Source organism: Pogona vitticeps, chromosome 2, assembly GCF_051106095.1.
Source record: "Pogona vitticeps strain Pit_001003342236 chromosome 2, PviZW2.1, whole genome shotgun sequence".
In the NCBI taxonomy this organism is placed as follows: Eukaryota; Metazoa; Chordata; class Lepidosauria; order Squamata; family Agamidae; genus Pogona; species Pogona vitticeps.
The window spans coordinates 126746172-126759945 of NC_135784.1; the positions used below are offsets into that span (position 1 = coordinate 126746172).

The window sequence follows — 13774 nt, forward strand, 5'->3', positions numbered from 1 at the left end:
TTTTACTTACACGACTGAACTTTCACCGCTCTTTGAAGGCAGGCCTTGTTCTGTCCTAACCAGCCTTTGATATGATATCCCTAGGAAGGAAGGAAGGAAGGAAGGAAGGAAGGAAGGAAGGAAGGAAGGAAGGAAGGAAGGAAATATTAACTGAAGGTTTAAGTAAAACTAAAGTCAAAAATCTGACAACAGAAACAAGATTAACAAGGAACTCAGTAAAAAAAATGCTATGTCTCCTTCCTCTGTAATTACATTAAGAGTCTTTTCCAAGAGAAACAGAAACTCAAATATGCTTTTCGGGTGGGGAAGGTGAATTTTGTGTCAGACTCTTCATTTAATTGGGAAAAAGTTTTAATGAGGAGCAGCAGAAAGTGGACTCCTGCAGCCTAATTAAGAAAGATTTATTTGCATAAAATACAGGAACCGTTATAAGCAGTGATCATCAGCAGGATCCAAGCCTAGGTTTGTTAAGGTGAGGCTGCACTATCACTCCCTTCAAAACCACATAGGTTGCTATGTACCATATGGAAATTATCTGACACCAGAATTACCAATGCAAAGTCCAAACCTACATGAATGGACTCTTGGTTGTTACTGGAAAATTCTGATGAGTCATTTGTGCTGTCAACTGGAGCTCAAGTGTGGGAGAACATGAAAGCATAATCACATCTATTTTGTCTGGCAAATCATTTGTACAAGAGACGTTCCACCTGATAATGGCAACCATTATCTGGCAAAAGACACCCAGAGGCTTGATATACTGAGGGCAGGCTCATAAGTCTCTACTTGAAAAGTCACCTGAGCCATGGATTTATCAAATGGCCTTGAACTAACCACCATGAACCCACTCCTAATCCCTGCAATGAAAATAAGGAACACCTCCAGGTGTTTTCGACTTCAGCTCCCTTCAGATGGGGAATTACAGTCCAAAACATCTAGAACGCCAGAATTTCCTCACTCTCGTTTTACAGCTATATTACTTCGCTTAACTATGTTTATTCAGAGTATGCCTACTTTGTGCACATACTTCCAGGATTATTCCCTGTAAGCATTACCACCCAGCGCAGCTTTTAACTCTTCATTAACACCATCCTACTCCAAGCAGAAAGTTAAATTCAGCAGTACCACAAAGGGTTGAGGCGACCCTTCAGTGACATTGTATTCCTACCTGGGGCTTTGACTTCATTACTGATGAAGGTCAAGAGTTCCTGGCAAATGTTACAGAAGGGCACAGGCCATGTGAGAAAGGCACGGTAAGTCTGTATGGCTCTCAGGAGCAGGTCAGAATCTGAAGGAAAGTGAGGTATCTAGGAGGGAACATGGTAAAAGCATTAAAAAAACCACATTTAGTGGGAAACCAAGAGCTTGGCTTGAATCTGCCTTCATGTTAAATATGCCGGCTTGTCAGCGTGAGCTCCTGTGGTGTTTCAATTTATCCCCATAGCTAACATTACAATCTTGCCTGCCTTTAAAATATACCTCATGTGTGAGTTACAGGAAGGGTGTGGCAAACTCTGGCCTTCTACAATTATTCTGAAACTAATCATTCACTGGTCCCACCTACACAAACTGCAATTTGAATGGTTTTGAACCCCTTCACTTCAGTTGATTTATTTTCCTCAGGGCTCATCAAGACAAAGTATTCATTCTTTTCCAATTCAATACAGATCTTACTGGGATTTCTCGCCACTCGATCCCACTTGTCTCTTCATAAATCTACATCTCTTTAAGAAGTGGATCAAAAAAAGCTTTCAAAAAGTTTGAAGAAACTTTAGAACTCTTTTAAATAACTTTTTGTGAGGGCGCTTTTCCTTTTCCTCCCCTTGGCTTTCGTAGATTAACACCAAAAGTGAAAAGTTGTGACAGCAGCAGGTACCTGCTATTGATCTACATGCAAAATCAGCTGCCTTCAACTCCAGTGCTTGAAAATCTGTTAGAAACTCTAGAAAGGATCATCTGCTTTTTTGTGTGTTTTTGGAGAGGGGAGGTCTAATTAAGTAGAATGGGGTTAAACTGAAAACTTCTGGCTGAAGAAGTTCTTGATGCCTGATCCCTGCCCACTACTACAAAATGAAACAAACAAAACAATAGTCCATCTCATAGAGGTGGTTTCAAGAAGAATGGGAAAAGGGGGGGGGGGGGTTTGCTGCTCTTTGTCACATTTGGTACCAGTTTAAACCATGTCATCTAGATCAGTGGTTCTTAACCTTTGTTACTCAGATGCTTTTGAACTGCAACTCCTAGAAACCCCAGTCAGCACAGCAGGTGGTGAAGGCTTCTGGGAGTTGCAGTCCAAAACTCCTGAGTAACCCAAGGTTAAGAACCAGTGATCTAGATCACTGGTTCTTAACCTTTGTTACTCAGATGTTTTTGGACTTCAACTCCCAAAAGCCTTCACCATCAGCTCTGCTGGCTGAGGTTTCTGGGAGTTGCAGTTCAAAAACACCTGAGTAACAAAGGCTAAGAACCACTGATCTAGATTATGGGCAGGGGGAATATCTATGTCATCCATGCACATAAATTGTAACAAATATTCCATACGGATGTGCCCTTAGTAGATCAGGGCAAACGGGGACAAATTTTGTAGATGTTAGGAAAGTGAAAGCCTAACCCTTGTGGGACACACAGCATGATATGCATTTCCCACTCACCTCTCCTTTTCTCCCCAGAAATATTCACAAAAAATGATATTCGGCATTCTATTGCAATCAGTGTTTTCTAACATCTGTTCACATACTATCTATTGTAGGAAGTGACGGAGCTGCATGCATGATGTCACATCATAGGTTTCTTTCCTCAAACATGACTGAAAATCTGGTGCCCACTTCAAAACTCCCTCATAGTAAGTCATTAGGCCTCGTCCCACTGCTTTAGAAAGATTTTTTTCTCACTCAACCTAGAATGCCACAAAACACATGCCTAACCACTGAAGATGGAAATTGCACCACTGGAATTCAAAACTTACACACAGGACTGCTGCACCAAAAAGAAGGGCCAATGGAACAAAAAGATCATAGTCACATTTCTCTTGGACCTGCAAAAAATAGTAATAAAATTAAGATGCCCAGGAGGGAGGGGTTCGTGAGAAGAAAACTATCTTTCTTCTTATCTAGAAGCTTTAACATACCTAGAAGCTTTAAAACTGGACTTGTTTTTATACCAGTAAGATACCTATTTGTTTATCTTGATATAAGGGTTCCTCCACATGTCACTTGTTCCAGTAACAAGTCACTTATTGTCTACTTGTGGACCTTCCTGATCACTGGAGGAATGGTCTATGCTGGATGTGACTGGTGGTGTCTACTGCTGTAAAGAAGCCCTCTTGATAACAAGGAGCATCAGCCACTGTAGCCAAAGGTAGACAAATATAATGCAGAAACAGTTTGTCATAAGGTTAGGTAGGCCCATGTTTCCAGAAGAACCACTGGTCCTTCAGATAATTTGGGCTTCAGCTCCCGAAGTGCTGATTAGTATGGCCAATGGTAAAGGATTATGGGAGTGGTTTTGTCCAACATCTAGACAGACAAAGCTTCTACACTCCAGTCTTAAAACTACTTATTCTATTCATTTGCACGCACTAAAAGTTTGTACACTTTATATTTTATACTACACAAATAAACAATGAGTTTCACATGCGGTCAAAGCAGTAATAATGCAATAATGCGATCAACATTAGAAAAGATTCAAATCAAATAAAACAGCAAAATATATAAAGATAAAGAGTAGATAAAACATCGGCATCACAGACCTCTAAAAGCCTAAAACTCAATACAGTGGCCAGGCAAAACTTATTGATTGATTTATTACCCTTTAAATATAATACATGTTTAATTCTTTTTAAATACTTGTATACTGTTTTTAGCTTTCAAATATGGATTTTTTAATAATGTAAGCTGCCCTTCTGTTCTTTTTAAGGAGAAAGGCAGGATAACAATATTTTAATAGCCTCATGGCGCAGTGGTTAAACCGCTGTACTGCAGCCAAAACTGTGCTCACGACCTGGGGTTCAAATCCCAGGTAGCAGCTCAGGGTTGGAGGTGGTGGCAGCTTAGTATTAAGCATCCTAACCCCAATCTATCATTTAAGCAGTAATGTGGCTTCTCCTGTTCTTTGAATATTCCTCCTGCACAGCCACAGGGACACAGTGGTCGGTCCTATGGCAGGTAACTGGGTCTTTTCCTCTTGAGACACTCGCCTGCTTCAACAGATTTCTGCATGATCAACTACAATATTATTTTTAGGACACAGAAAGGAAGTCATACTGTCCGCAGGAATTTGAAAAAAAAGGGGGGGGAGAGGGAATCCTATCTAACAACTTCACAGGAAGTCCTGTGATATTAATCCTGCTGCAGCAACCTTGCCGTGACCCTTACTTGAGGCAAAGATATAGCAAGCCTTTCTTTGGCCACAAAGCTGCGATTTCCCTTCCTGATTCCCCCACTGCTCCCTCCAATTCACAAAACAGCTGGTAAACAATGGAGGGTGGTACCCAACCTGCTGCACAGCTCCAAGTGTAAAATGTGAAATGGGTTGGGGGGGTTGCCTCTCAAAACAGGAAGTCGGAAATCTCTACTTGACCCTCATTTTGTCACACAGGTGCTTGGGCCGACCCCTTGTTTCCTTCACCAGCTCTCAATTTCAACCAGAGGAGGTGGGGCCAAGGGCTGGGACCAAGCCACCCCAAATGCTCAAGGAGCCTTGTCTCAGAGATGCTTTGCACATCGCCTGTACCGCCACAGGTGTGGCTGACCTTGGATTCCCCTCAAAGTCTGCTGCCCTGGCCCAATGCCTCTTTCTGAACATCGAGATAGCTCCAAGTAGGACTCAACCTATGCCAAGCCCAGGCACCAACTGGACAGGGGGAGGCCCACAAGAGTGAAACCTATTCTTTTTAGTGTTGCCAAATTTCAACAGGTGCCAGCCTGTGGTTTCTACAATTACAACCACAGACCAACTGAGAAATCACCTCACATGACCACTTCAATGTCTTCTTTTACCTCCTGGGTTTTCTGCAGGATTTTCTCCAGGAGGATGAGGTAGTTCCCTGCATCACGACTAACCAGCTCCTGAAGACTCCAACAATTCAGGCAAAACCCAGCTGTCAAGAAGAAATGAAACAGAGTCATCCCACAAACACAGCACAGATATAAAAAAACATTTCCAGCCCTCACAATAGACCTATATAGATTCACTAGATGAATAGAGAATATTCCCTCACCTGCGAGATTTTACAGACATACAGGTTGTGTATGTTGCACTCCAGAACATGAAGTTGGACACCTCTCTTTTCACACTTAAGAATGTAACCGAGTATTAGGATTATTTCTGGAACCTGACACAGTCTCTGTGTGTGTGCTGAAGAGTTTGTTTCTGCCCAACATATTACCATTCACCACAGACACAACATGGCAGTCCTCCCTTGCACTCACTAATCTGCTCTACATGAAACAGCCCTGACTGCCACACATCTGGAGGACAAGCGGAGACGCCCTATACACATGAGAAGGGTGAGTTTGAGATGTGAGCACAGTAAATGCATTATATCAAGGTGTGAAGAATTGTGTTCTGGGAATATCAACTTCCAGAATGCCACAAATCCACACATTGGTAAGATTAGCTCACTGCCTGCTTTTTTTTTTTACAAACAGCCCACAGGGTATAACATTTTGTTCCCTATATGCTGAAATAAAAAGGGACCTTCCCCTGTGCTAACCTGAAAGTGAGATGGGAAACTTTTGGTCCTCCAGATATGTCTGATGAGCAGTCCATCAGTTCTTTATTATTGACTCCACTGGCTGTGGCCGAAGGAGATGTAAACCAGACTATCCGAAGGACCTAAGGGTTCCAAATCATAATCTAGGAAGGGACACGGCCAGAAAGGAAATGTAAACTTGTGCTTCTCTCCTTTTTAGTCACAGAATCTACAGCATACACATTTTAATTATTCTATTCCACATAGTCTTGTCAAGACTATTGCATTCCTTGTTGCTATCTCCATGGTAACTAGATAAAATGATCCCTTTAGCAATGTGCCTATGTGAGCAAGTGCAAGTGTATGCATGTCAGCAGAGCATAAAAAAGGAATTAAATACATGTTTCATGTATCAGTACTTCCTTCTACATCAACTGGTTCATGTATCAGCACTTCCTTCTACACAAGTCATGAAGAGCCCACACTGCTACTGCTGCTGCTTCTCAACACTAGCAAACAGACATGGAGCAAAAGCCACCAAGATGGAGGCAGCCATTGGATCCAAAGGTAAAGGTAAAGGTTCCCCTTGACATTTAGTCCAGTTGTGTCCGACTCTAGGGGGTGGTGCTCATCCCTGTTTCCAAGCTGTAGAGCCAGCGTTTGTCCGTAGACAGTTTCCGTGGTCATGTGGCCAGCACGACGAGACATGGAATGCCGTTACCTTCCCACCAAGGTGGTCCCTATTTTTCTACTCGCATTTTTACATGCTTTTGAACTGCTAGGTTGGCAGGAGCTGGGAGGAGCGACATTCGAATTGCTGGTCTTTCAACCTTGCAGCCCAGAGGCTTTTGCAGTTTAATCTGCAGCAGCAGCACCATTGGATCCAAACAGGATCACAAATGAGACAGATCCATGGACCGTAATACAAGCTGCTGAAAATTAAGGGGTTGGTGAGTGGGATTCAGCACACAGAAAACAGTTGGTGCACCAAACATTCTCTTCTATAAACAAAAGGTTTTTGCAGAAAAAAGGAAGACATGAAGAGGTTTCAGAGATTTTACTCCCAGTCTTTTGCCCCTTCTTTGGACATTTCAGCAACCAGTGTTCACTGAGGATACAAAGATATTCCCACAGTGTTCATGACAGAAAATGCTTTTAATTAAGCCAGAGAAGCTAACAGCCTGAGAACATCAAAGGCTGCAGTCCCATACACAAACTTCCCTGGAAGTACATTTCACTAAATTCAATGTGACTTACTTCTGAGTAAAGATGGCACCCTGAGACATCAGTAAGCAAAAGGTGAGCATTTGTTACCTTTATAAATACACATGAAACGGCACTTAATAGGAGCCCAACTTCACAATCATAGTTCTTCAGCTCAACTATTTATTTACTTTTTCAGCTCCTATTTTATAACCAGAGGCACCATGGCATCCTCACCAAGTAAAGCGCACAACAGATCAACTGGTTTACTTTATTTAGATTTGACTTTTCTGAAAGTCAGCAAGTACATGAAATCATAGACTCATAGAGCTATAAGGGGCTTATAAGGCCTGGATAAAAACAGAATACAGGTTTGACTGATGGTACTAATAGTGAATAAGTTTGATATTGATTGTTGAGCGACAGTAAGACCTGGAGTTCACAGAGTGAGCATGGGTGACATACATAGTCCAGAACAACAAAGGTTGTACAAAACCTGTGTGCCAGTGGGAAAATGTTTCCATATGGTATCTTTGTCCCCAATCTCCAATTTTGCACAACAGTGCTATCTCAGCCCTGGAGGAAGTTGGCAGCAAGTTGTAGCTTCGCTAAGATGCTACCTCTGTGGCATCACACCTACCGTTTGTCAGTGGTAAAATTCATATAGGTCCTAGGTTAGAGGTTTTTCTCAGAACAGGCAGAAAGTTGTGCACATTTCTGAGGAGCACTGACTTCTCCAATGAGCCCCACCACCTTACCTTGGCATTTGTGGTTAGCTCTTCCTCTCTCTACTCTTTGTAAAATGTTGACAGCTTTCATCATCTGTTGAACCACTACTGGGAAGCAGTAACTGCTATGGCCTATATCAAATTGTCTCAATTATAGTTGTTGTAATGTGCTGTTTAGTTGCATTCTGATTAATGGCAACCCTCATGGGAGTTTTGAAGTATCCAAGATGTTCAAGTCATCAAGTCACCCTTGACTCATGGCAACCCTATGAATGAGCAATCTCCAAAATGTTTTGTCCTCACCTGCCCTGCTCAGGTCTTCTAAACTAAGCCTGTGGATTCCTTTAGGGAGTCAGTCCATTAGGAAGTCAATTCTTTAGGGAGTCAATCCAGTATATTCATTACTAAACAATAAATCAACATCTCTGTAAGTTCCACTGCTTCAGCAAATCAACTCTAACTGGGACTGGTAACTGGACTGAGGCCTATGGCTTCAAGCAATGTGGCAGTTGTATCACAGTGCAAGAGTGGGCCAGCACAAAAATGGCCATTAAATTTAGGAAGCTGCTTTATCCCAAGTCAAAGGGTTTGTCTGTCTATCCCAGTGATGTCTAGGCTTACTCGCAATACGTTCTCCATGCTCTCATCCAGTATTACTGCCCAAGAACTGAAAAATACCTCGTTTCCCCTAGAATAAAAACCTAACCTGAAAATAAGCCCTAGTATGATTTTTCAAGATGCTCATAATATAAGCCCTACCCCGAAAAGAAGCCCTATTTAAGTTAAACCCTGCCCTCACCATTGTGCAGCAACCAGAAGAAGATGACATGACTGCATCTGAATAAATGTAGATGGCTGTACTTGACAAAAATAAAACGTCCCCTGAAAATAAGCCCTAAAGTGGTTTTTGGAGCACAACTTAATATAAGACCTTATCTTATTTTGGGGGAAACATGGTACCCATTCTGAGACTGTCTGTACACGTTGCTAAGGCATTCACGCAAAGCTGTCGTTTGGAAGCCAAACCTTGGGATGGAGAAAGAACCAAGCTGAATCTCTTTGAAACTGCCTGCAGTCTTGCTCTACTTCTAACACCTTTTTAAAATTAAAGGAACTTCTCTCTCTTCCGCCTTATAAACACACATCATGCCTACTGCCATGCAAGACAAGTAAGTTCCTTGCAGAGATTTCATGTGTTTTATAAAAAGAATTTAACAAAAAGGATAAAATGGCTACAAAAATTTTTTTAAAGTGAAAGTTACTCAAGAACATCCTTGGTTAAATGGAACAAAGGTACAAGACGTTAGAAACCAATCTTGGATCATGTTAAAGAAGGTACACACTTAGAAAAATAAGGAAGTCCTAGCTAACTCTCCTTCTCTTGCTCATTCCAGGGTCTCCTTAGGTGCAGGTAGACTCTTTCTGAGAGCTCTCTCTCTCTCTCTCTCCTTCTCCTCCATTCCCAAATCTCTCAGGATTACTTGGTTGATGTTACAGATGTCCTAATCACCTGTCATTGCTGTTAATCCTTTCAAATACCTTCAAGCTAATGGGTAGTTTCCTTAACAATTATCATACCCTCAGGCAGGAAGGACTTTCCAAGCAAAGTCAAATACACATATCAAAATCTGCTTTGAATTAACCTCTACTCCAAATAAACAGAAAAACCATAGAACAGTCCTCTTTGAAAGGCATTCTGGCCAATTCTTCCTGGCAATCACAGTGACAGGGGGCATTTCAAATTTTCGATTTCCTCCATTTGGTCTTCCTATCACTCACATTTAAATTTCATGTAGGCACTTCTCTACAATTCCATCACGCTGATGGAACAGCCAACACCTTCTACAGGGCGGCATATTCCCTACACTTAATCTCTAGCATACTCTCCAAGCTCTCAATGGGATATTTTTGCTAAGCAACAATTGGCTGGATTCCCACATGTTTTCCCTAGAAACTGGAATGAAAGGATTTTAATAAGAAGGACAAATTATTGAGTGTTGTTCAAACACAGATATCATTAGACTGAACAGCAACAAATACCACTAGTAAAAGGAAACTAAGAGCATGCAGTACTAGCAGCTGTGCAGTGTATAGGCAGTAGCAGTGGATGGTTCTGAATTTGCAGGTGCAATGAACCCACTCTGGATTTTAGTGCACATTTTATAGGAGCTCTCCAAGGCACGGAACTCCTACAGGGGATAAGATTCAGCACCTGTGACCGCTCTTGTAAAGTTTAGAGCAAAGCCCCAAATGGATGCATTGTTCCTGCAAAATCAGGGTCCCCATTGTGCCAGGGTGTGCCTCCCCTGCAGACTGAAGAGAAAAAGAAGTCCTTCCCTCCTCTTCATATTCGTTGTATTTCCTGCTTACCTGTCCAAGTGCTCGCAGAGAGAGTACCGCTTCTGCTGAGGCCATGGAGGCACCGCTCCAATGCATGGTGGATCCTATCCTCTGTGCACGTTGTGTGCTGCATCTTAATTCATCTCCTACAAAAGTAAAGCCAGAAAAGATTCATGAATGTCTGTTAGGGCTCTTTCATGCAGCCGCTGCTTTGCCTTGCATTGTTCTGTCCCTTTCCAAAAGTCTGTTTTCACAGAACATTTCCAAATACTACCAAACAGTAAACATATCCCAAGCAAATCATGCAGGCGGAATTGCTCTTCCGGTGTCTCTATGAATTAATCGGACAGACCCATTTTCCTGCTCCTGCAGAAAGAGAGTGCTAAACAATGGGTAGAGGTTATTGGACAGCAAAGGTTTTAGCATTGCGGGCCATGTGCTGCTACTTTCGAGAATAAGCTGGCTGTGTCCAACACTTTAGGCCAAGGACACAGATGATATGAATTGGGGGAGGGGAGGGAGAGAGATGGTTAAAGTGAGCGAGGAAATAGAAAAATGGAGTGAGTAAAAAACCTGCAATAAAAGAACTACTGAATTGGCACCAAGGCTAGAAGCACCATTGCATACATAAATCTCCTCCACCCCCACCCCAACAAGTCAAAAAATAAATCATGGCTTCAGGAGGAATGGGCAAAGCGCTATACTCAGCACAGAGGAGAATGCCAATAATCTTAATACAGAACTTCATTTTTAGGAGCTCTAACTCATGTGAGCTGTTGTGTATCGTCAAGTCACAACTGACTTACACAGACCTAATACGTCTCTCAAAGTAAGTGAGATATTCAAGGGATGATTTTACCAGTTCCACTCCCCCAGTGAGCTTCCATGGCTGAGCAGCGATTTGAACCCAAGACTCTTGAATCCTAGCCTGTCACTCTGTACCCTACCCATAATTATGTGACATCAAGCCCACAAGAGTTATGGTGACTGCCCTCTGACTTTCTGGTATAAAGGACTCAGAAGAGGGTTACCAGTCCCTTCTTTGGTTTTGGGGCCACCCAGCTCCTCCAAGGCTGCACAGGGTGGCTCTACTCTCAGGAGGCCCAGTCTGGAATCAAACCCACAATCCCTGTCTACACTGTTGAATATGCATATTCTTAAATCTCTTCAAATTCTTTACCGCATTTTTAGAGAAATATCACAAGGAAAGTGGTAACTGACTCAGCGACATGATTCATACACTATCCACGGCCCAGAAATAGTCTTAGGTCAGCTTCAACCAGGAGACCACAAAATGTGATCAGCGGAAAGGGGAGGTTTTCCTTCCCCAACTGGCCTGACCAAGCAGGAAGTCTGACTGTCCCTCATAGCAAACTGTGTCTTCTTTGATTGCGTAGTCAAGAACTGACAGTGGAGTCAGAATGTAAAGTTAAGGCATTCCCATAACATATATAGCAAGAGGGTGCAGATTCTGCACATGTCAAAGTCTCCTCACATGATATTGCAGAACGTCAGGTATGTCTGGCCTTTATACCAAACTACAACTCTCCAGGCATTATTGAACTGCAACTCCCATGATCCCTCAACATCGGGTATACAGGCTAAGGCCAATCACACCTGCAGTCCAAGGACATCTAGGGTTGCACACCCTGTTTTACATAAACTGAATATGTGCTGTATAACACAGTATTTACACATCTTCAGGCTCAGGGGCACATTGAGCTGCCAGATCTGCACTGAACCCCTGGGCTATCTTTCAGCTTCAAAAAGAACCACAACCTGCTCAGATATCCCATTGCCAAAGTATGGGAACCTGGGGCATGGTGTATGCATGTGTAACTAACATTAGGTGATGTCTTATTTTCAACTAATGGAGGAGGAGGAGGAAAATGGGAATAGGACAAAATACCAATGGAGGGCTAAAGACCAAGACCAGGCTGTGAGGAGGCAGCTTGTGCCCCCCTCCCCCGATGTCACTGTGTGACAAGTCCCATGAACGCTAGACAACACAGGTACTGACAAAGGTGGATAGGATCTGCTCTCCAGCACACAACTTGCTCATCCTGACCTCAGTGGTATAGTTGCCACCTCCATTTGTCAGCATCCAGAGATAGCTGGAAATATTCCACCCAGATAGTGACAAAGGCCTGAAAATAACAGCCATCGGTTCCATTCCTAGGTAGCCTCCAGTTTCAGCAATGATTAGTTGGAGATATGGCCCTGCAAATATCTGCCGCAACAACACTCAGGCAGTGCTGCCCCTTTTGGGCTGGCAGAGTGATCTAGGAAACCACTGGTGCACGTGATCCCCATGGCACAGGCCTTTTCACACTTCCATAGTGAAGCCTGCACTTTCAAGGAAGCCATCCCGTGTCAGGCAGTGAAGCACCAGAGCCCAGAGATACCCCAGTCCCTTTTAGGACTGTCCTTTTATTCTTCTGCCAAGGTTCAGCCAATGCAGAATTTGGCAGCACAACATTTTCCAATTAGTTTCTCTCAGGAATATTCAGGGGTGACTAAATATTTGGCAAGGATGACCAATGGGCAGAGTTCATTCTCTTGCTAAATGGAAAGCAAATGCCATCCCTTAGTCCCTTTCTCTATAGTAGGAAAATGAATCTTCAACCTCCTAGTGTTGATGACATGCTGTTTCTATGTTGACTAACTACTGGCCACCTTGGCTATGACTGATGGGAATTAACGTTCACCACCTGAAGAATAATGGGTTCCCACACCCTGCTTCATAGACATGGCCGATCCAGGCAGTCACCTTCCCAAGCTAATCTGCTGGGGACACAAGAGAGGGGCTTCTCAGTGCCTGCACCCAGGCTGGGGACTGTACTCCCTTGAGAAACCAGGTTGATACCCCCTACTCTTCCCTTCCGTCATCAGACACAGACCTTCTTTTTCAAGAAGGCTTTTAAGCAATAAGTGGGAGTGGGGCTCAGGAATGCTGTATTTATTCAATTTATGAATTTTCAATATGTTATAAATATTTTTAATTTTTTTTAATTTTAACATTGGTTTTAATATTCTTAAGATAGTTAATTGTGGATTTTAGTACAGTGTCTTATGTGGTTTTTAATGGCGATTATTGTACAGTTTCAACCGATGTTGAGCCACATCAAGTCAGCAGACAGACAGATAGATAGATGGAAAAATAAAGCAAAAAGTAAGTACCGGTAGATGCACCCCTTGTTTAAATTACATGACTGACAGATCCACTTACTTAGTTCTCCTCTGTATTGTAGAATTAAGTAATGCTTCAAGTTTTAGCAGTGTGGCTGAGACAGCAAGACCTAACCTTACAGTTTTCCTATAGCTTGTTCAGACTGAAGTGAGATTGGTGCCACAGAAGAGAACATAAGGACAAGGGTGGGGTGGGGTGTGGAGCCCCACAGAGGTATTTTCTGTTTAGAACCATTAACAAATGAAGCAAGCTCCAGGGCAATGTCACATATACCATATGCATTCTCATTTACTGAATGCAGCATCAGGCAAAGACTTACGTACATGTGTGTAGCAAAAATACGGCCCAGCATTTGACACTCTTCTAGTCAGCTTATCAAATGAGATGTCAAGATGCGCACCCGAATGTGAATGCCTACATTAACATTTGTTACAGTGCCAAAAAAAAGAGTCACAGCTTCAAAAGAACCACAGTGCAGGATCATGTGATAACAAGCCTATCTGCACTTTTCCCATACATGCTGCTCATGAAAGAACAGGAAGAGCCAGAAAGCACAAGAAGGTGGGTTACATGCCCCTGAGAGGTGCCTATCAAAAGACTCCAAAAACGATGCCAGATTTG

General features: G+C 42.7%; 1 protein-coding gene across 7 annotated transcripts in view; it reads right to left on the reverse strand.

The window, feature by feature from the left end:
- PIK3R5 (phosphoinositide-3-kinase regulatory subunit 5) overlaps window positions 1-13774 on the reverse strand; it is a 61018-nt gene that overhangs the window by 14545 nt on the left and 32699 nt on the right. For 5 of the 7 annotated variants that reach the window (XM_078385906.1, XM_020796316.3, XM_020796318.3 and 2 more), the window contains exons 2-6: window positions 9994-10109; window positions 4998-5098; window positions 2966-3034; window positions 1169-1307; window positions 11-80 (exon numbers count right to left, since the gene is read on the reverse strand). In XM_078385906.1, the coding sequence (XP_078242032.1) occupies window positions 11-80; window positions 1169-1307; window positions 2966-3034; window positions 4998-5098; window positions 9994-10096 (482 nt within the window). In that variant the 5' untranslated portion in view covers window positions 10097-10109. The other 2 variants (XM_078385907.1, XM_020796319.3) reach the window with 2 other exon arrangements.